The sequence below is a fragment of the Aquarana catesbeiana genome, linkage group LG04 (assembly GCF_042186555.1).
Source record: "Aquarana catesbeiana isolate 2022-GZ linkage group LG04, ASM4218655v1, whole genome shotgun sequence".
Taxonomy (NCBI): domain Eukaryota; kingdom Metazoa; phylum Chordata; class Amphibia; order Anura; family Ranidae; genus Aquarana; species Aquarana catesbeiana.
The window spans coordinates 670,590,041-670,613,839 of NC_133327.1; the positions used below are offsets into that span (position 1 = coordinate 670,590,041).

The window sequence follows — 23,799 nt, forward strand, 5'->3', positions numbered from 1 at the left end:
ATATATATATATATATATATATATATATATATATATATATATTTATACACACAACACCTGGGATGTATATATATACACAATACACTGTAACTGCAGTTAACTGACTCGACCTGCCTACTCTATCTAACGTAAATCAAATGACACTGTCTCTCTCTCTCTCTATCTCTGAACGCTGGAACACACTACACAGGGCCGCCGTGCAGGCGGCCTTATATAGTGTGGGGCGTGTACTAAACCCCCTGAGCCATAATTGGCCAAAGCCTCCTTGGCTTTCGCCAATTATGGCTCTCTGTTCAGACAGCGCTGTGATTGGCCAAGCGTGCGGGTCATAGTGCATGCTTGGCCAATCATCAGCCAGCAATGCTTTGCGATGCCGCAGTGAATTATGGGCCGTGACGCGCCACTCGAATTTGCCGCGAATGGCCCATATCGTTTGTAATTCGGCGAACGACCGAACACACGATGTTCGAGTCAAACATGGGTTCGACTCGAACACGAAGCTCATCCCTAGTTAGAAACAACATAACTTTGGTTCCCCTTTTTTCTTACATAGTATATTCTCTGTTATGCCGATCACCCCTTAGTTTTCATTCTTGCCCCATATATTGATTTGTACCTTTTTAGCACTGATTCTCCTTCCCTTTTTGGCAGGGTGTCCTTGCTTGCTTTGTTTTCCTTATTCACTCAATGGGAGTTTACCAATGGTTTCGTGCTATATAGATAGACTTACAGCATACATATATATATATACACATTTTCCCCTCTCTTTTCCTTTTTGCCCTGACAGATTTGTACCCTTCATACCCATGTTGGGTGGTTCCTGTGAGCTCTGACTTGCCGCACCCGCCTCCTTGTGGTGTTTGATCCCATCCCAGACCTTTGACAAAATTGCTATATGCTTTGCATTCTGCTGATTTATTGAACGGGTTGATGGAATTTCCCCCATGATTGGGGCCTCCCCTTGCTTTTAATTGATCCTCAAAGGGATCTCTGGATGTGGGATCCCATCTACCCGCATATCATCTTCTTGTAAAAGAACATCCTTGATCTGTAAGTACTTAATTGTATATTTTGACTGTATATCCGCCTTTCCATAAATCAACCCAAATATGTAAATTTATTGCACTTTGTAGTGTTTGGCTACTTATACATATATATATATCTTTTTTTGATAGAAATGTAACAACACGTTCTACCTGATCCCCTGAAGAAGGAAGTACACTCATCATAAAAAGAAATCAATCTTTTTGTGGTTTTTCCGAAATGTGTAGGGTGGTTTTGCAGCAGCTGCCTTTTCCAAGCGTTTGGTGCAGCATCCAGTTTGCATTTATGACCATGTTCTTCTTGATTGTTTTTAGATATTTATAAATTTTTGTGCTTTTTCTTTTTTTGTATTTTAAATAAAATGTGTTAATTTTTTTACATATACTTTGTATCTTTTCCATTACTATCCTTTGTTGGTTCTCTGCCCATACTATCCTCTGGGGGCACCCCATTCTTCCACAAGTTTGTTTTGGGATGTGGCAGTGACCCTTAGGATTAGTCTCTTCCACAGTTTCCTCTCCAAAACCATTTTTTCCAGTTCCTAGTAATCAGGAACAGCGATTTCTGTGTTGTCCCAATGAGCCCATCCCCCCCCCCCCCCCCCCCACACACAGTTATAACACACTGAGGGAACACAGTTTTAACCAAAAATATGTAGAAAAATACATATCGGCCTAAACTGATTAATAAATTTGTTTTTTTACATTTTTTGGGGATATGTATTATAGCATAAAGTAAAAAAAAAAAAAGTTTTTTTTTCAAAATTGACGCTTTTTTTTGTTTGTTTATAGCACAATAAATAAAAACCGCAGAGGTGATCAAATACCACCAAAAGAAAGCTCTATTTGTGGGGAAAAAAAGAACATAAATTTGGTTTGGGTACAGCGTCGCACGACCGCGCAATTGTCCACTAAAGCGACGCAGTGCCCTATCGCATAAAATGGCCTGGTCATTAAGGGGGTTAATCCTTCCGGGGTTGAAGTGGTTAAAAGTTAAAAGAATGGAAGGTTTACAATCACTTTAATAACTGCAAAGCAGCAAAATAAATATGCAATGTGTGCAATCCCATAGCAGCTACATTTTAGTTTGTATAAAAAGTTAGATCGACATGAATCTACTTCGGTTGCTTTATGTTGCTTACTTGCTGCATATAGTAAGGCATGGAGCCCCCAACTCCGGGTACTACAATAAGGTTACCCTTGTAGAAGCCCATCCTTTCTTGCAAGGGGAAGGTGCTGGTCAACTATGGAAACAGTTATTTTTTATTTTTTTAAATAAAAAAAAAACATATGTTTAATGTTGAGAATTAATAAACATCTTTATTTTGCTTTCAATAGCATAAACCTATTTCTTTTTTTTTTTTTTTTTTTTTTATGAATACAAAACATTTTGTGTACCTTTCACATTAGCTATGTTCCACAGATAAATAAAAGTATTCTTAGAACTATGCACAATTATTTTACAATATCTACACAGGAAAAGCTACTCAATAGGAGAAAAAAGGGAATACAGTGTAAAAAGCTTTGATCTTATTAAAAAAACAAACAGTGTGGTGGTGATACTCAATGTACAGTAATCCCCTTCAACCAATCATCAATCATCCAAAGTATGGGAAACCAAAATTCGATTGGTTGCACAGCAGCATTAAACAGGTAAAAATAGAAAGGTCATATCAAAAATGAATAAGCACATGTACGACCCAAACCTTTTTTAATTTTTTAATTATTTATTCATTTTAAGTTTTAGTCTCCATGCACAGTAGCATTTTTTTAAGCTCCTAGAAGTTGTTATTAGCATTAAATTTCCTACTCCTAGAAGCTAAACAGTGTTATCCTAGGTGTCATTTTTTCAGCTTCAGGAGCAGAAAAAAAATTTTTTTGTAGAGTTTTTTTGGAGCGTTTTTTCCAGCAGAAAAAAAAAAAAGCTGAACGCTCCTAAACGCTTCTAAAGCCCCCAACAGCTTTTTTTTTTCTTCATGTAGTGTAAAAATGCTAAAAAAAAAATGCTAATGTTCCTAAAAGCTCCTAAAAACTGCTAAAACACTACTAGAAGCTGGCACACAATGCTATTATCAGTTTTTGTTTTTTTTCTTCATTTACTGTAAAAATGCTAAAAAAAAAAACGCTAAATGCTTCTAAAAGCTGCTAAAACACTACTAGAAACTGGCACTAAATGCTATTATCGGTATTTTATTTTTTTTTTTTTTTTTTTTTTTTCTAGCATTTTTTGAGCTTATAAAATACGCTAGTGTGCATGGAGCCTTACAGCCCAACTCCGGGAACTACAATAAGGTTACCCTTGCAAAAGCCCGTCCTTCCTTGCAAGGGTAAGGTGCTGGTCAACTATGGAAATAGAGGAGTAGGTTATTACTTACTTTACTTCTCGCTCCAGCAGCCCCCCCCCCCCCCCACACTGTCTGTGCGACTGGTCCCCTGAAGCCTCTTCTATAAAGGGGCCTTGTCGCTCAATGATCAATAGCCAATGGCCCCGCATTGTACGTGAGGACCACCAGCAAGTGGGAGTGAGGGAGAGGTCCAGAGCAAGGAGTAAGGCAAGTATTACACCTTATTACTTGTTCCCCAGAATTAACAAGTATTTAACCCAAGTGCAAAGTTGGGGGGGTCCTCTGAAGGCGTAATTTGTTTGCAATTCTTGCAGTTGGGCCTTAAATATAGTATGGAATGGTTAAGACCCCAGCAGGGAGAGGTCCAGAGTGAGGAGTAAGGTAAGTATTACATGTCATTCCTTGTCCCCTAGAATTAAGAAGTATTTAACCCAAGTGCAAAGTTGGGGGTGGGGGTGGGGGGTGTCCACTGAAAGTGTAATTTTATTTTTCAATTCTTGGAGTTGGGTATATAGTAGGGAATGGTGAAGACCCCATCACGGATCCTATGGGGAGATTTCCCTTCACTTCCTGTACCAGAGACTCAGCAGGAAGTAAGCTGAGATCTCATCAAAGTGAGGGAATATCCCGTCTTTCACAGTTGCACCAGAACAGATGTCCCCACTGGAAGGTTATCCCTCACCTCCTACCCTTGTGACCACTAAAAAAAATCTGGATTTTTAATGCCAATGATCATCAGGACCTATAAAGAGGGGGAATCACAAAAAAAGCAATATAAACCTGACAGGGGATTCAACCCTTCCACACTTTATTTAAAAAAAAAAAGTTTTGGCTTTACAAGCACTTTACAGTCTGTATAAAGTCACAACTTTTTTTAATCAGGTAGTCTTTGCTGTCCGTGTCCCTTCTAGGGAGATTCGTTCTCTCTAATTGTCCTGATCACCAATGTCACTGCAAATGAAAATCAGACAAAATCCAATTTTTTTCACCAGAACAGGAGTTATGAAGAAATCATCCAATAGGGAATGTTGTATTCACAGGACATGGAGTGAAGGGAAATCTCCTCAATCGGACACAGGTGGGAAAAAAAATTGATAGTGGTTCTAAACCTTTTCTATCCAAACTTTTAGTTCTACTTTAGAGCACGGCTCTCAAAACTACAAGTCCCATCATGCCCCTGCCCGTGGGAGTCATGCTTGTAACTGTCAGCCTTGCAATGCCTCATGGGACTTGTAGTTTTGCAACAGCTGGACGGCCGCCAGTTTGAGACCCCCTGATTTAAAGTGTTACTAAACCCAGGATCCTGCGTTCACTATATCTGGTCTCCCACAGTACACGGAAATGCAATTATTTTAGTAAATTTAAACTGCTAAATACATTTTCTCATCAGCAGTATATAGCAGTCTTGTGACTATCACTGTCTGGTTAAAGCTTGTAGAAGTTTTCATTCTCCCCTGATTGTCCTATGTGGATGCAGGACCCCTGACCTTCTGTCTGGACAGTGTTGATTGGTCCTGTGCTGATCACATGCACTCTCCGAAGAAAAAAACACCCTCTAGGAATACACACCAAACTGAGCATGTGCAGCTCATCCCCCCAAGGCTCTGTTCTATCAGGAGATGGATTGGAGACAGTGTAAGAAAGGGAGGATAAGATGGAACAGGATCAAACAGCCTTTGCTAAATACCTTTTCTCATCAGCAGTTAGAGCAGTCTTGTGACGTCTATCAGTGTCTGCTTGAAGCTTGTAGGAGGAGTCTTCATTCTACACTGACTGCCCTATGAGGCTGCATGACCCCTGACTTTTTGTCAGGACAGTGCTCTGTGCTGATCACATGCACCAAACCGAGTGCCTCCAAGGCTCTGTTCCATCAGCAGATGGATTGGGGATAGTAAAAGAAGGGGAGGACAGCCTTTTTAGCACAATGCAGTGAGTATAACAAGCATGCTATGCTGCATATACAGACTGATTTTACTGTTGTGGGTTTAGTAACACTTAAAGTGGGGTTCCACCCAAAAAAACAAAAATACCTGAAAAATTCTAAAAACAAAAACAAAAAAAAAATTGGATATTTTTTTTTTGACTTACCTCTAAATGCCTGTTGCTAGGTGGTCCCTCGTAGTCTGCCTCTTCCTTTGCCTGGGCTGGTGACATCACTTCCCCCTCGGCACAGGAAGGGCTCAGCTCTGCTCCCTCCCTCCTGTCAATCATCTGGGACCCATTACAGGTCCCAGGTGATTGAGCAGCCAATCACGGCGCGCGGCACCGCTCACGCATGCGCAGTGGGTGCCAGGCTGTGAGGCCACAGCCCGGCGCCCACAGTTGAAATGCCGGCGCCGACGAGCGGAGGGGGGGGACGAGCGGGGCTTCGATCCCCCGCATCGCTGGACCCAGGGACAGGTAAGTGTCCAATTAAAAGTCAGCAGCTGCAGTATTTGTAGCTGCTGACTTTTATTTATTTATTTTTTTTAATGGACCCCCTGGGTGGAACTCCTCTTTAAATAAGTTGATTTCCTATGCTCTTTAGCTCCATCCAGTGGCCATAATGCAGTGCTTGCCTGAATGAGGTATTTCAGGGTAATATGTGTAAACAAAATATGGAAAGACTCTGTGACGCTAAAGGAACGTTTGGTGACATGCGGTCAATTCATTTTTTTATACAAGACTCCTACTACGTACACACTTACTAAAAATAACTCTATATTTTTCTATTAAGCCCCAATAGTCACAGTAGTTGCCCATGTCTGAAAGGCAGGTTCAGCCAGTGCGGTCAGTATTTAGCCAAATTAACTGTACAGTCGTCATTTTGTCCCCGAAACATCATGTCATTGTCAGTGTCCTCCTGGTTAAGAGTCTATAACATTGTTACCACTAGTATCTCCACTGTGGAATCGTCTTTACCTGCTGAAGTACAACATACTTCTCATTGTTATTAATCTTGTAGTCAAAGTCATGCTGGTCCATGTAGTGCTTCCTCAGCATGTAACACACCATAGTTATCAGGACAGTCAACATGGATATAATCCCAATGCAAACCCCTAGCAGTATAGCTGGTTCCATGCTGAAGGTAACTTGTGGGAAGGAGTCCGGTGATGTGGCCTCTGTAGCAACTACTCCTGGTCCTTCCGTCCCATCAGGAACACATTCATCACTGTGGGAAGTGTAGCCCTCTGGACAGGTACAATTGTAAGACCCCAAGAAATTATTGCAAGTCCACTTACAAGGGCTGTCCAAACACTCATCCATATCCACACATTTGACGTCGTTTTCCAGGATATACCCATCTGGGCAACTGCAGCCATTTTTATTGCATTCGGCCTCACAGACTTCTGTATTGCAAACCCTTTTGCATTTTCTGTGATCGATATTGTTAAGGATAAATCCTTCATTGCAAACACACTTGAAGCTGCCAGGGGAATTTTCACAGGTGTGTTCGCACATGGTCGTCTCACACTCGTCAATGTCTTGACATTTCACGCCACACTCACCAGGACTCTCACAGTCAGAGTTGACATTTGTATATCCAGATTTGCAGCCACAGGTGAAGCTGCCGTTGCTCTTGGTGCAGCGGTACCCGCAGAGATTGGGGTCGGTTGCGCAATCATCATCTAAACAGGTCTTCCCATCTTCTGCAAGGTAGCCCTCAACACAGCTGCAGGGAGAACTAGGTGGTTTTGAGTTTTCATCACAGTCCTGGCTACAGAGGTTGGGATCACAAGGCGAGGAGCATGACCTTTTGTCCTGTTTAAGAGTTGATCCTGGGGGGCACTTACATTCCGGGGTGCCGCTTACAACCGTACATTCAAAATCACAACCTCCATTCTTGATCTCACAAGGCCAGGCTCCTGGGGTCTTCTTGTTCCATTTCGGTTGCCCATCTCCATTATCTTCACAGATTAGATGGTCCTGGTTTGAAGGTATCTGGACAAGGGTGTCAGAAGGATAGAAGTTGCTGAAACTAAGGCCCATGCCATAGAATTTGTGAAAATAAGTGACATTGTAATCATGTGGTACCATAAGTGGTTCACAAGATGCTGAGCGACTGGATTCACACAACAAGCCATCTGATTTGATCGTGCAGTCAGTCTCTTCCAAGGTGCCCCTATTGTTCATGGTGACGCAGAGCTCGCCAGATGTAGTACACTTCCGTTCATCATCTTTCCAGAGAATAGAATTCGTGTTACTCTCACCGGTGACCCAGGTAAAGCCCCGTAGAGGCAGGCTCACATCTGTGCATCCCTTTTTGGGGTTCAACCCAATCCAAACTTTGATATTGTCCGCATTCACCTTGGAAAGAAATTGTTTAACTACGTCTGCTTGCTCAGAGCTTTTCACGGTCATCAGGACTTGCTTGTTATCTACACAGTCTTGTCTTGCTCTTGCATATCTTCTGCTACTCCAGGACACAGAGTAACAGGCTTGATTAATGCACACAAACTCTCGTTGGCGCTCAGCCAATGAAGCCAACAATGCAAATTCAGACCAGGTGACCAGCACCCAAATGCCGTAGAGAAGAAGCATTATTATTGTCGCAGGGCGCGGACGAGTAGTGTGCTGGCAGCCAGGCGGAGGGTGAAAGCAAGAAAAGTTGCAAGTATTCCAGCTGGTAACAAGATAAAAACCGCACTCGCAGAGGTGTGTGTCATGCCTAAAAGTCTGTGCCCAACTTTATACGTTCCCAGCCCTCCCCTTGCAGCCTGTCACACAGAAGAAGGAAGGAAATGCCTGGAAGGAAGGGCTGGAGCCACTTATAGCACTAAGCAGAATGTTAAACTTGTGACACGGTGTGCGGGACAATGATCACTTATCTGTAACACCTAATTCATTCATGGAAAGTGATGTAAAGGTCTTCCACAATCGAAATGACTTATTTATTTTAGTGAAGGGTGCAGTAGGAAACTTGGACCACATCCACGCTGACTAACAGTGCCAGGCTCATTAAAAAGCATACGTTCAGTGGAGAGAAAATCATTATCAGATTTGCAGGTTGTACGTACTTGATGTGTCTCATTCTAACAACAAATGCAGATCCCTCCAGAGCCACTGGGAATGGCATCCTCTAAATAAAGGAAGGGGCTTGGGATGAATTTAGTGCATTAACCACTTGACCTCCAAGGCAAAGAGGTCTTCATATGTGTTTACAAATATGGTGACAATATCAGAAATTGTTTAAGCATTCCATCGTTCCAGACCTATATATGTACATTTTTAGTGGTTATGTTCAATTATTAATAAATAACTTTTCGTATTATAAATACTTTGTATACTCCTTCAACTATACTTTTATGTGCCTTAAGTCCATTTTAGGGGATTTTTTCTTTCTGCTAACCGTTTGACCTCCAGAAGTTTCATGACCAGTTCATTTTTTGCTAATCGGCACTGTGCTTTTAACTGCCAATTGCGTGATCATGCAACACTGTACCCAAATTAAATGTATATAATTTTTTTCACAAAAAATATGGCTTTCTTTTGTTGGTATTTGAGCACCACTGGGGTTTTTTTTTTTATTTATAAATGAAAAAAAGACTGAAAATTTTGAAAAAAAAAAAAAATAAATATAATATATAATAATTAAAAATAATAATAATTAGAAAAAATATAAAAATTATATATATATATATATATATATATATATGTGTGTGTGTGTGTGTGTGTTTTTTACTATATATATATAGTGTTTCTGCAGAACTTTTTCTATGTACGCTCATTCATAATACATGGGTATACTGGTGTGTTTGTCATTTTTATATATATATATATATATATATATATATATATATATATATATATATATATATATATATATATATATATATATATTATATATTACTTCTATTTTTATTTGTCCTATTATTGGTTACAACTTGTTTTTGACATTATTCTCTTGATAGTTCTGCATTCTTTTGTATTTCAGAATGGTTTATATTTGCTCAGTGAACTATTGCGGTCGTCCCAGTTTCTCTTATGTATGTAGAGAACAGTTTTTAATTTTATTTCTCTTGGATTTTTTTATAATCTGGCTAGTCTCTATGATGGGTACTCGTCTATAGAGAATCTTTTTGAACTGTGTCTATGTTTATTACATCATGGTTTCTGGGACCGTGATGGTTAACATTATGTATGTATATATATATATATATATATATATATATATATATATAAACATATCCAATACATTTTAAAAAAAAATCAAATTTCTTCATAAATGTAAAATGTATTCTGCTACATGTCTTTGGTACAAAAAAAAAATCCCAATAAGTGTATATTAACTGGATTGTGTTAAAGGTATAGCGTCTACAAACTATAATATATACAGTATCTCACAAAAGTGAGTACACCCTTCACATTTTTGTGAATATTTTATTTTATCTTTTCAAGAAGGGGGGGGGATAACAAAATAAAATGAATTATAAACCAAGCTGCGAATTCCTATATGTGACACAAACACACAATGTGAACATTAATAAAACTTTTGACTCGCGCTAATGACAAACAAATAAATATAAAGGTGATGAAACATCGCCTTTAGACAAAATTCAAATTTATATGTAACCATATAACATATGGATAAAACATGTGCAATGAAACGATGAAACTAGCATCAAAGGCTACGATATATTGTGCAACAATTAAGATAATGGTTTGTGTTAGTCCATATGTGAACACCCGAGTATGATGTTAAATCAAGTGAGGGTCCAGTTGTATGAAAACACAAGTGCTTGAGTCCACCACCATAAGTAGAGTGCCTGGCCGCTTACCAGAAACCCATGACCCCCGTTACAGAGGGTCTGAGTGATCTGTTGAATCTTACTACTCCGGACCACCATAAAGCCTGAGATGGATAGCTGGAATGGGACATCAGGGACCTTAGTGTAGATGGATAGATCCACGGGAAACCTGGCCCTCAGCGGAGTGATGTAACCATAAAAAGAGAAGGGGAGGGCTCCGATAGTGTAAAATCTTAAGGCTTTATTAAAACAAATGAAGTATACACTCACATGTAAAATCAGGAATAAACGTTCTTGGAGAAACCGTCTGTGGCACCGGCCGGATGCTCACAGATGGCCTGTCCAGCTGGTATTCGCAACAACAGTGGGAGGTGACGCGATGACGCCGCTCAGCCCTCCGCTGCGTTTCGTAAGCAAATTACGTCTTCCAGGGGTTTCTTTTAAGCGGCCAGGCACTCTATTTATGGTGGTGGACTCAAGCACTTGTGTTTTCATACAACTGGACCCTCACTTGATTTAACATCATACTCGGGTGTTCACATATGGACTAACACAAACCATTATCTTTATTGTTGCACAATATATCGTAGCCTTTGATGCTAGTTTCATCGTTTCATTGCACATGTTTTATCCATATGTTATATGGTTACATATATATATTTGAATTTTGTCTAAAGGCGATGTTTCATCACCTTTATATTTATTTGTTTGTCATTAGTGCGGGTCAAAAGTTTTATTAATTTTCATGTGACAACACTGAAGAAAGGACACTTTGCTACAATGTAAAGTAGTGAGTGTACAGCTTGTATAACAGTGTAAATTTGCTGTCCCCTCAAAATAACTCAACACACAGCCATTAATGTCTAAACCACTGGCAACAAAAGTGAGTACACCCCTAAGTGAAAATGTCCAAATTGGGCCCAAAGTGTCAATATTTTGTGTGGCCACCATTATTTTCCAGCACTGCCTTAAAGTGGTTGTAAACCCTTATGGGGCGTACACACGGTCGGACTTTTCAGCTACAAAAGTCCGACAGCCTGTCCGACAGACTTTTGACAGACTTTCAACGGACTTTTGGCGGACTTTCAACGGACTTTCTAACGAACGGACTTGCCTACACACGATCACACTAAAGTCCGACGGATTCGTACGTGATGGCGTACACCGGACTAAAATAAGGAAGTTGATAGCCAGTAGCCAATAGCTGCCCTAGCGTGGGTTTTTGTCCGTCGGACTAGCATACAGACGAGCGGAATTCTGGGTCCGGCGGAGTTACGACGTAAAGATTTGAAGCATATTCCAAATCTAAAGTCCGTCAGATTTGTGGCTGGAAAAGTCCGTCAAAAGTCCGGGGAAGCCCACACACGATCGGATTGTCCGCCGGATTTGGTCTGTCGGACTTTTGTAGCCGAAAAGTCCGACCGTGTGTACGCCCCATAACAGACCACTTTGACCTACAGGTAAGCCTAGATTAAGGCTTACCTGTAGGTCCAAGAAATATCTCCTAAACCTACACGGTATAGGAGATATTTCCAAAAAGACAGGCACCGCTGTCTACGGCGTATGCGCCGTAGACAGAGGCGCGCAGGCGCACAGAGCGTGCCGCTGCTAATGACGATATGCCGTTAGTGACGGCTCCCGTGCGCATGCGCGGGAGTGACATCATCGCGGCTCCGGCGAATCACATCGCTGGAGCCACGATAGAAGAAAGTAGATGGACGCTCCGTACCAGAGGGGACAGCGGTGACATCGCAGGCTCCTGTGTCAGGTAAGTGACATATAATGGGCTACTATGCGATGCATAGTAGCCCATTATGCTTTACCTTTGCAGGGAAACAAATAGGAAGTAAATCCATCAGAGTTTACTTCCTCTTTAACCCTCTTGGGCATGAAGTTCACCAGAGCCTCACAGGTTACCACTGGAGACCTCTTCCACTCCTCCATGACTACATCACTGAGCTGGTGGATGTTGGAGACTTTGCACTCTTCCACCTTCCATTTGAGGATGCCCCACAGATGCTCAATAGGGTTTAGGTCTGGAGACATGCTTGGCCAGTCCATCACCTTTACCCTCAGCTTCATTAACAAGGCAGTGGTCGTCTTGGAGGTGTGTTTGGGGTCGTTATCATGTTGGAATACTGCCCTGCGGCCCAGTCTCTGAAGTGAGGGGGTCATGCTCTGCTTCAGTATGTCACAGTACATGTTCGCATTCATGGTTCCCTTAATGATCTGTAGCTCCCCAGTGCCGGCAGCACTCATGCATCCCCAGACCATGACACTCCCACCACCATGCTTGACTGTAGACAAGACACACTTGTCTTTGTACTCCTCACCTGGTTGCCACCACACACGCTTGACACCATCTGAACCAAATAAGTTTATCTTGGTCTCATCAGACCACAGGACATGGTTCCAGTAATCCATGTCCTTAGTCTGCTTGTCTTCAGCAAACTGTTTGTGGGCTTTCTTGTGCATCATCTTTAGAAGAGGCTTCCTTCTGGGACGACATCCATGCAGACCAATTTGATGCAGTGTGCGGTGTATGGTCTGAGCACTGACAGGCTGACCCCCCCACCCCTTCAACCTCTGCAGCAATGCTGGCAGCACTCATACGTCTATTTCCCAAAGACAACCTCTGGATATGATGCTGAGCACGTGACTCCAACTTCTTTGGTCGACCATGGCGAGGCCTGTTCTGAGTGGAACCTGTCCTGTTAAACCGCTGTATAGTCTTGGCCACCGTGCTGCAGCTCAGTTTCAGGGTCTTGGCAATCTTCTTATAGTCTAGGCCATCTTTTTGTAGAGCAACAATTCTTTTTTTCAGATCCTCAGAGAGTTCTTTGCCATGAGGTGCCATGTTGAACTTCCAGTGACCAGTATGAGAGAGTGAGAGCGATAACACCAAATGTAACACACCTGCTCCCCGTTCACACCTGAGAACTTGTAACACTAATGATTTACATGACACCGGGGAGGGAAAATGGCTAGTTGGGCCACATTTGGACATTTTCACTTAGGGGTGTACTCACTTTTGTTGCCAGCGGTTTAGACATTAATGGCTGTGTGTTGAGTTATTTTGAGGGGACAGCAAATTTACACTGTTATACAAGCTGTACACTCACTACTTTACATTGTAACAAAGTGTCATTTCTTCAGTGTTGTCACATGAAAAGATAGAAGAAAATATTTACAAAAATGTTAGGGGTGTACAGTATTGTAAGATACTGTATTATAGGGTGCATTTACCCTGCTATGCTATTCTCGGCTGAGGCAATTATTAACTTCGTAGCCTCCCTGGTGGTATGATTATGTCAGATTTTTGCGTCTCAAAGCGGTACAATTATTTTGCATAGAAATTTGGCATTTTATATTGTAGGCCTGTAATTCTTAGGCCTCATGCACACAGGCTGCTAAAATAACATTATGAAAACGCCAGTATTTTTGCAGTGATTTTGTTTAACTTTTTTCAGCTTTTTTCAACGTCAACGTCTTTGCAATAGCGTTTTTGAGCGTTTTTCTGCGTTAGCGGTTTTTAGCGTTTTTTTTTTTCAAATTTTTTTTTTTTTTCAATGGATCAAAAACGTTAAAAAACACTGGTGAACGACATTTTTGAACGTTTTTGAGCGTTTATCAGCGTTAGAGCGTTTTTACAGCTGAAAAACGTCTCTCAGAACCCACTGGTCCTGGGTTTTTTTTACAGCTTAAAAACGCCTATGCCATTTCATGCCCACCTATGCCTAGGTGGGCATGAAGCCATAGACTAACATAGACAGGCCATTTTAAGCTGCAAAAAAAGCTCAAAAAAGCAGCTGTAAAAACGTCCGTGTGCATGAGGCCTTAGCAATAACTCACTTAAATCTGTCCAAACAAGAGTCTAGTAGATATCCCGGGTATGATGAAGTTTGAAACACAAAATCATAAATTATAATATAATAAATACATTTAAATAATTATAAAAAATAATAATATAATAATAATAAAATGAATTTCCCCACGATTAACTACCGCTGAATTCTGCAAGTGTTCTAATTTACTATCGCTGTTTTCTAGCTGGTCTAAAACCACTTTTGACGTAAAAGGGACACTTTTTGGTTGCTATGGACAATCTCCAGTTTCCAGGCAGAAAGAACAGTATATATAATAAAAAACTGCATGCAGGACAAACCACTAGGGCCAAAAGAGATGTGAAATAATTTCATACAGGACTGTAATCTGTAAGATTACAGTGTACTGTATGTGTTATGATTTTTACTTTTTTTGAATTTGCCGCCAGGCTCCGCCCCATCCGACGCGACACTCGCAGGGAACGGAGCCCAGCACACAGGACATTGGGGCGGAGGACGGAGCCCGCAGACACAGCGGGGGGGACATCGCAGGATCCTGGGGACAAGGTAAGTACACCGCACCAGGATCCTGCGATGTAATCCCGAGTGTGGCTCGGGGTTACCGCTAATGGTGCTGAAATTTAACCCCGAGCCACACTCGGGAATACCGTCAAGGAGGTTAAGATTCACTTATCTACTATGTATATATTGCACTATGGGGGTTATTTACGAAAGGCAAATCCACTTTGCACTACGAGTGCAAAGTGCACTTGGGAGTGCAGTCGCTGTAAATCTGAGGGGAAGATCTGAAATGAGGGGAAGCTCTGCTGATTTTATTATCCAATCGTGTGCAAGATAAAAGGCTGTTTTTTTATTTTCCTTGCATGTCCCCCTCGGGTCTACGGCGACTGCACTTCCAAGTGCACTTTCAGTGCAATTTCAAGTGTGCTTTGCACTTGAAGTGCAAAGTGGATTTGCCTTTAGTAAATAACCCCCCCTATGTTATCATAGAGATAGGATGAATTTGCATTGCTGTTTATTTTCTCTTTCAGGTGTTCCTGCACCCATTGCGTCTTCCTTGGACAAGGGGAGACAGTGACCCAACATGGATAATAATGCCAACTATTCATACCCTTTACTACTGTATATATTAGATAGATAGTTAGGATATAAGGCTACTGTTTATATTTTTCCTTTAACTGTTTGGGTGGTACGCCACACATAAAATTGTATATAATGTCTAAAATGTATCTGCCCTATTTGAACTACCATTCGCTCATGTATGTGTTATACATGTTTACTTCATGTGGTATACTACGTGTATTGTTTGTTATCATTATTCTTTTCCTGTTTCCCCATCCCAGTTTTTGCCAGGACATTCGCTCTCAGGCTTGAGAGCTCAAATTAGTTTTCCTAGGCGGGGGGGGGGGGGGGGATGTAGCACCCTGATGTTTAGGCAGGGTTGCTATTAAGTTTATTTACTCTGGAGGTCACCATTGATCTTCAGGGGCCCCGGGACTTTGCTACATTTATATTTATTCATTCAGTTCCAGTTGCTACACTATGGGGGTTATTTACGAAAGGTAAATCCACTTTGCACTACAAGTGCGAACTACAAGTGCAAAGTGCACTTGAAATTGCACTTAAAGTGCACTTGGAAGTGCAGTCGCTGTAAATCTAAGGGGTAGATCTGAAATGAGGGGAAGCTCTGCTGATTTTATCATCCAATCACGTGCAAGCTAAAATGCTGTTTTCTTTATTTTCCTTGCATGTCCCCCTCAGATCTACAGAGATTGCACTTCCAAGTGCACTTTCAGTGCAATTTCAAGTGCACTTTGCACTTGTAGTTTGCACTTGTAGTGCAAAGTGGATTTGCCTTTTGTAAATAACCCCCTATAAGTGAAGGTTTTTCATCTCATAGGGGGGCTCTATGCTGCGTTTGGTATTTTCACACAGCGTCAACCATTTCCATGGAGCAGGTGGTGAGCAATGCACCATGGAAACAGATGACCCCAATCCAGAATTTGTGGCATTCAGGTCATTTCCAGCATTCTGAATGGGAGGGGAGTCTGCCTCTATTTATCCTGCCCCATCTCCCACTCACTGCCATACTGATGAAGATCGGAAAATAAGACTCTCTTGTACAAAAAAAAAAGGGGGGGGGGGACTCTGATGTCAAAAGGGATTAGACTGAAGACTCTGATGTAAAGTGTGTGTGTGGGGGGGTTGACTGAGGTTCTCTGATGTGAAAAGGGGCCACTGAGGACTCTTTTGGGGGGGGGTTGTAGTTTTTTTATAGCTCATAAAAGTGCCTAAAAATGAGTAATAAAAAACAACCACTGATGCAGATTTCTGTAGTCCAGTCAGTATCACTTCCCCCAGAATCACATCAAACATGTAGCGCATAGGCGTGCGCAGCCTATTGCATTAGGGTGTGCACCCAAAAGCTCAAGCACACATACATATATTGTCAAAAGTATTGGGACGCCTGCCTTTACACGCACATGAACTTTAATGCCGTCTTAGTCCATAGGGTTCAATATTGAGTTGGCCCACCCTTTGCAGCTATAAAAACTTCAACTCTTCTAGGAAGGCTGTCCACAAGGTTTAGGAGTGTGTCTATGGGAATGTTTGACCATTCTTCCAGAAGGGCATTTGTGAGGTCAGGCGCTGATGTTGGACAAGAAGATCTGGCTCACAGTCTCCACTCGAATTCATCCCAAAGGTGTTCTATCGGGTTGAGGTCAGGACTCTTTGCAGGTCAGTCAAGTTCCTCCACCCCAAACTCGCTCATCCATGTCTTTATGGACCTTGCTTTCTGCACTGGTCCAAATCATTTGATGGAGGGGGGATTATGGTGTGGAGTTGTTTTTCAGGGGTTGGGCTTGGCCCCTTAGTTCCAGTAAAGGGAACTCTTAAGGCGTCAGCATACCAAGACATTTTGGACAATTTCATGCTCTCAACTTTGAGGGAACAGTTTGGGGATGACCCCTTCCTGTTCCAACATGACTGCGCACCAGTGCACAAAGCAAGGTCCATAAAGACATGGACTTAGCAGGGGTGGTGGGAAATTAACTTCAAGTGCAATAATTCACATTATAACTGTAACTAAAACATATACAATTAAGTGTAACACTCTAAAAAATAAAAAATCCAAAGTGCTATAATGGTGTGAACCTTCCAACTAAAAAGTTGTTGCACTCGAAGGTAATTTGTATTGCAATTATCTGTAGAGGGGTTTCCACCATCCCTGCTAAGGCAGCACTGATGGGCACTGATAGGTAGCACTAATGGGCACTAATAGGCTGCACTGATTGGCAGCGTTGATGGGCACTAATTGGTAGCACTGATGTGCACTGATAGGTGGCACTGATAGGCAGCACTGATTGGCACTAATGGGCACTGATTGGCACTGATAGGTGGCACTGATGGGCACTGATATGCATCACTGATGGGCTCTTATTGGTAGCACTTATGGGCACTGATAGGCTCTGATTCACAGCACTGATTGGCAGCACTGATGGACACTGATTGGCACTGATGGGCACTGATAGGCTGCACTGATAGGCAGCACTGATGGGCACTGACTGGCAGCACTGATGGGCACTGGTAGGTGGCACTGATAGGCAGCACTGATGGGCACTAATTGTCAGCACTGATTGGCACTGATAGGCAGCACTGATGGGCACTAATTGTCAGCACTGATTGGCACTGATAGGCTGAACTGATGGGCACTGATATGCAGCACTGATGGGCACTGATATGCAGCACTGATGTGCACTGATTGGCAGCACTGATGGGCAGCACCGATGGGCACTAATTGTCAGCACTGATTGGCACTGATAGGCAGCCCTGATGGGCACTAATTGTCAGCACTGATTGGCACTGATAGGCTGCACTGATGGGCACTGATATGCAGCACTGATGGGCACTGATATGCAGCACTGATGTGCACTGATGGGCAGCACTTATGGGCACTGATTGGCACTGATAGGCAGCACCGATGGGCACTGATATGCAGCACTGATAGGCAGCATTGGTTGGCACTGATTTACAGCATTGGTTGGCACTGATAGGCAGCATTGGTTGGCACTGATAGGCAGCACTGTTTGCACTGATAGGCAGCACTGGTTGGCACTGATAGGCAGAATTGGTTGGCACTGATAAGCAGCACTGGCACAAATAGGCAGTACTGGTTGGCACTGATAGGCAGCATTGGTTGGCACTGATGAGCAGCACTGGCACTGATAGGCAGCATTTTCTTTGGCACTGATAGGCAGCACTGGTTTGCACTGATAGGCAGCACTGGTTTGCAATGGTTGGCACTGATAGGCAGAATTGGTTGGCACTAATAAGCAGCACTGGCACGGATAGGCAGTACCGGTTGGCACTGATTGGCAGCATTGGCTGGCACTGATTGGCAGCATTGGTTGGCACTGATTGGCAGCACTGATGGGCACTGACTGGCAGCACTGATGGGCACTAATTGTCAGCACTGATTGGCACTGATAGGCAGCACTGATGGGCACTGATATGCAGCACTGATGGGCACTGATTGGCAGCACTGATGGGCAGCACTTATGGGCACTGATAGGCAGCACTGATAGGCAGCATTGGTTGGCACTGATTGACAGCATTGGTTGACACTGATTTACAGCATTGGTTGGCACTGATAGGCAGCATTGGTTGGCACTGATAGGCAGCATTGGTTGGCACTGATAGGCAGCACTGGTTTGCACTGATAGGCAGCACTGGTTGGCACTGATAGGTAGAATTGGTTGGCACTGATAAGCAGCACTGGCACAGATAGGCAGTACTGGTTGGCATTGATAGGCAACATTGGTTGGCACTGATAAGCAGCACTGGCACTGATAGGCAGCATTGGTTGGCACTGATAAGCAGCACTGGCACTGATAGGCAGCATTGGTTGGCACTGATAGGCGGCACTGGTTTGCTCTGATAGGCAGCACTGGTTTACAATGGTTGGCGCTAATAGGCAGAATTGGTTGGCACTGATAAGCAGCACTGGCACTGATAGGCAGCATTGGTTGGCACTGATAGGCGGCACTGGTTTGCTCTGATAGGCAGCACTGGTTTACAATGGTTGGCGCTAATAGGCAGAATTGGTTGGCACTGATAAGCAGCACTGGCACAGATAGGCAGTACTGGTTGGCACTGATAGGCAGCATTGGTTGGCACTGATTGGCAGCATTGGTTGGCACTGATTGGCAGCATTGGTTGGCACTGATAGACAGCATTGGTTGGCACTGATTGGCAGCATTGGTTGGCACTGATTGGCAGCATTGGTTGGCACTGATAGGCAGCATTGGGTGGCACAGATAGGAGAGAGGGGGAGTTTCACATTCAGGAGATCGTGAGAATTGCCAGAGCTGTTCAGTGTATAAAACTGTCAGATAATGACACTGCATGCAGGGAGAGACACCAGCTGTTAAAAGTCAGCGGTGATGCTGGTGGTGGGCGGGACTGAACAGTTACCAAACACCAGCCAATAGGATGGGTCTGGGCGGGCCGCTACATTTCTCTGGATCCGCCCCCTCTGTGAAGCAGCCCAATCATTGGCTGGTGTTGGCGCTTGATCCCGCCCACCCCCGACATCGCGGCTGAGTTGTGATGACTTACAACTCAGCCGCGATGTCGGGAGTGGGCGGGACCAAGCGCTATAAACACCAGCCAATGTTTGAGCTGCTTCAGAGAAGGGGCGGGGCCACATAAATGTAGCGGCCCGCCCAGACCCCATCCCATTGGCTGGTATTTGATGGCTGTTCTGTCCCGCCCACCCCCGACATCACCCCGACATTTTGACAGCTGGTGTCTCTCCCTGCATGCAGTGTCATTATCTGACAGTTTCATACACTGAACAGCTCTGGCAATTCTCATAATCTGCTGCCTGTGAAACTGTTTCACAGGCAGCGCGGGCCACACACTCTCTTGGATGCAGCATTTTGGGGCAAATCTCTGGACACAGCACGGGGTGATTAGGGTGTGCCCAGGCACACCCGGCACACCCCGTGCGCACGCCTATGATGTAGCGGGTGTCTCGTTTCTCCCGCGACCCCGCCAAGATGGCCGGGGCAATGTACAGAGGCTTTCCAGCTTGAGTTAGGGAGAAAGCACCGGTCAGTGTCTGCATGGGCTTTTTCACCCCCCTCCTTCTCCCTGTTTCACTGACTGAGTCTAATGTAATAGGAGATCACACACACACAGACAGAGCTGTTCATTCTGTAGCCCCCCTAGTGCCCCTATCGGCAGGAAGAATAAAGCCAATTAAAGGCACAGTTACAGCAGCCCATCAGGGAGATTGTACTGAACTGCAGGAAGCAGCTGCAATGGATTCTGGGACATGCAGTTCCCTCACAAAACGGCCCCCATAGACTGGTATAAAGAGAGAAACTACAAAGCCCTGGATACTCTGCACAAAAAGAAGCTGAGGACTCCATTTTGTGTCCTGAGGGAAAGTCAGTCACGATGAGGCAGTGAGAGAGATCAGACATGTAGGAGAGATGCTGTCTCTTAGATGATCTCCCCACGCTATTCAGGCCTCCACCGCCACACGGGACATCCAGCCTGAGAGAGGGGGATTCCAGGTGCATATCGAGGCGCATCTGCACCGACGGTGAAGCGTTCCAGTGTGTGGTGACCGGCCGGGTCACCGGGAAAGCCTGCTGTTCCAGGACGTTCATTTGGGCCTTGATCACAGGATTGGGTGAGAGGGCATTTTGCCCGTCTGCAGGGAATGGAGACACTGCACCATAGAAGTAGTATGAACACTGTATACAGACATCATTGCTGGTAGTCACCTTGCTGACATTTGTAGTGCCACAAGGATAAGGGATAAGGCTATCCATTTCTGGGACACTGTATACAGACATCACTGTCCTCTCACCTTGCTGAGGAGGATTCTGCCTGTTTCACTTGATCAGCTGGGCCAGTTGTGTTGTTTGGGCCCGCTATACAGGAGTTTAAGTGCACCAATGAGAGTGGCTAGCTGAAGACACCAAATCTTATCTTTTCTTCAAAAGGACTGAAGCTACTAGTGCCACACAGATCCGCACAAACATATTCAGGGTTCTGCATATGCATTGAGTGTGTGGGACAGTTTATCTAGAAAGTTAAGCCATTACTTGTTGACTTGAATAGGTATTTAAAGTAGGGCCTGTGGTTAGGGTTGCCACCCTTCCTGCCAGTCAAACCCGAACACTTTAACTGCACACAGCACTTTTTTTTTTTATAAACTATATGTATATTATGCAATTAAATAACATTTCTAATCATATGAATCCCCTTTACATCAGAGTCCACAGAGTTCCCCTCTTACATCTGAACTCGCAGAGTTCCCGTACACTGTAAGGGGGGGGGGGGACTCTGAAGACTCTAATGTAAGGGATGCTCAGGGTACTGTGGCCTCTGCTTTAAAGGGAGACTGTGATATAAGGGGTGCTCTGAGAACCCTGATTTACCTTAGTGTACTCACTCAGAGGCAGGACAGAGAAGGGGGTGGGGAGTTCAATCACAGACAGGGATGGATGGTGAGCTCACTCACCCCTTGGCAGTCAGCACACCTCTCTTCCAGATATATCTGAAGCTGCTGGACTTGAAATTTCCAGCCCCAACTTTTTTTCTGAGGAGTGTGGGCAGACACAGAGGGGTAGGGGCAGGAGGAAAAGCAAAACCAAGTATTTTTTTCAATGAAAGCTGCAGGTTCTAAAAAAGATTGAAGTCAATTCTTGAAACTAGATTAACGTGTTACGTAGCCTCCCTGACGGTAATCCCGAGTGTGGCTTGGGGTTAAATTTCAGTCCCGTTAGCGGTAACCCCGAGCCACACTCGGGATTGCATCTCAGGATCCTGGTGCGGCTTTACTTACCTTGTCCCCAGGATCCTGCGATGTCCCGCAGTGTCCGTGGGCTGTGACTCCTCCGAAGCCTCTCCGAGCCAGGCTCCGTTCCCTGCGAGCGGCGCGAAGCACGGGTGCGGAGCCTGGCGGCAAATTTAAAAAAAATGTAAAAATCATAACACATTACAGATTACAGTACTGTATGAAATTACTTCACATCCCTTTTGTCCCCAGTGCTTTGGCCCATGCCCTGCATGCAGTTTTATATGATATATACTGTTCTTTCTGCCTGGAAACTGGAGATTGTCCATAGCAACCAAAAAGTGTCCCTTTATGTCAAAAGTGGCTTTGGATTAGCTAGAAAACAGCGATAGTAAATTAGAACACTTGCAGAATTGAGCGATAGTCATAGGCGTGCACAGCCCATTGCATTAGGGTGTGCACCCCAAAGCTCAAACACATATGCATGTGTGTGCATATGTATATATACGTAAGGTGTCAGTAGGGCAATAGACGGTGTCAGTAGGCAAGTGGACGGAGTCAGTAGTTTTTATTTTTATTATTTTATTTATTATTTTTTACAGTTTTATTATTTTTATTTTACTATTTTTTTAGAAGCCCCATTAGGGGGCCTTGGTAAAATGTCAGGGGTCTAAATGCGGAATCTGCGCCACATGGGGTCATTAGGGTGTGCCCAGGCACACCTGGCACACCCTGTGCGCACGCCTATGGCGATAGTGAATTGTGGGGAAATTTATTTTATTATTATTATATATATATTTTTTTTAATTATTTATATTTATTTTTTATATTATAATTTATGTTTTTGTGTTTCAAACTTTATCATACCCGGGATATCTACTAGACTCTTGGTGGACAGATTTAAGTGTGTTATTGTTAAGAATTACAGGCCTACAATATAAAACGCCAAATTTCCATGCAAAATAATTGTACCGCTTTCAGCACCTAAAATCCGAAATAATCATACCGCCAGGGAGGTTAAAGGCATATGACATTTTAGTGGTTTATATATAAATTAAACAATGGTAAGTATTTTTTAGGGGATCCTAAAAAGAACCATTTTAGGTTTGGGCTGGTAATTGTAGGACCAAACTATCAGCCTAGACAAGTTATATTGCACTGCTAATGTTGAACAGAAGCTCAGATGTTTAATGGAAAGCCAGATAGACAAATATGAATTTACATGCAAACTACTTTACAGTTCACTAATAAAAAAAAACAAAAAAAAACAAATGTGCCGAAGCTTTCTATGACTGTGCCATTCTGCCAGACAAGCAGCCGGTTTTACTATCTGGACGCAGCAATTAGACTAACGAGCTATCTGGCAGATTTTAGGAACTGTATTATGGTATAATTTAATTATGCTGCAATTGTCTGGATAATTCCAGTATAGTGTGCCATTTTGAAGCTGGCTTTATTTAAATGGGCTGTTTTCTCAAAACGTTCAAATGCTTAATTGTGCATAACACATGGGAATGAATGGGCCTTGTATAATTTCAACCGGGGGGCCTCTTGGGATCAGAGGATCCATGGTGTGACCCTCTATGTCATTAACCACTTTAGCTATGTGTGAGGGTCACCTTTAGGTCAACAGTGCTTTGCTGGCAAGCACTTTTTGTGGATCATTCTAGAACTGTTGAGAAGAAAGACAACCGATTGATTGATTGATTGATTGATTGATTCAGTTGGGCTTTGTGAACATGCATTCCTTTATGGAGCAGATACAGTAAAACCTTGGTTTGAGAGTAACTTGGTTTGAGAGCGTTTTGCAAGACAAGCAAAATTTTGGAATAAATTTTGACTTGATATACAAGCGATGTCTTGATCTACAAGTAGCGTCGTGTCACAACTGAGTATAAAAGAGAAGAGAGGCGCCTCTAAGTGCCGGTTCACACTAGACGCGGCACGACTTGCAGGTCGTCTCACCGAGGCGACCTGCACAGGACTGCCGGGGCGACTTGCAAGACGACTTCTGTATAGGAG

The 23,799-nt window shown here is 43.3% G+C and overlaps 1 protein-coding gene across 1 annotated transcript; it reads right to left on the reverse strand.

Moving 5' to 3' along the window:
* Positions 1 to 2,365: 2,365 nt before the first annotated feature.
* LOC141140985 (thrombomodulin-like) lies at positions 2,366 to 8,101 on the reverse strand. The gene has a single exon (XM_073628608.1). The coding sequence runs from the start codon at positions 7,907 to 7,909 to the stop codon at positions 6,260 to 6,262; it is 1,650 nt and encodes a 549-aa protein (XP_073484709.1). The 5' UTR covers positions 7,910 to 8,101; the 3' UTR covers positions 2,366 to 6,259.
* Between the last annotated feature and the right edge of the window lie 15,698 nt (positions 8,102 to 23,799).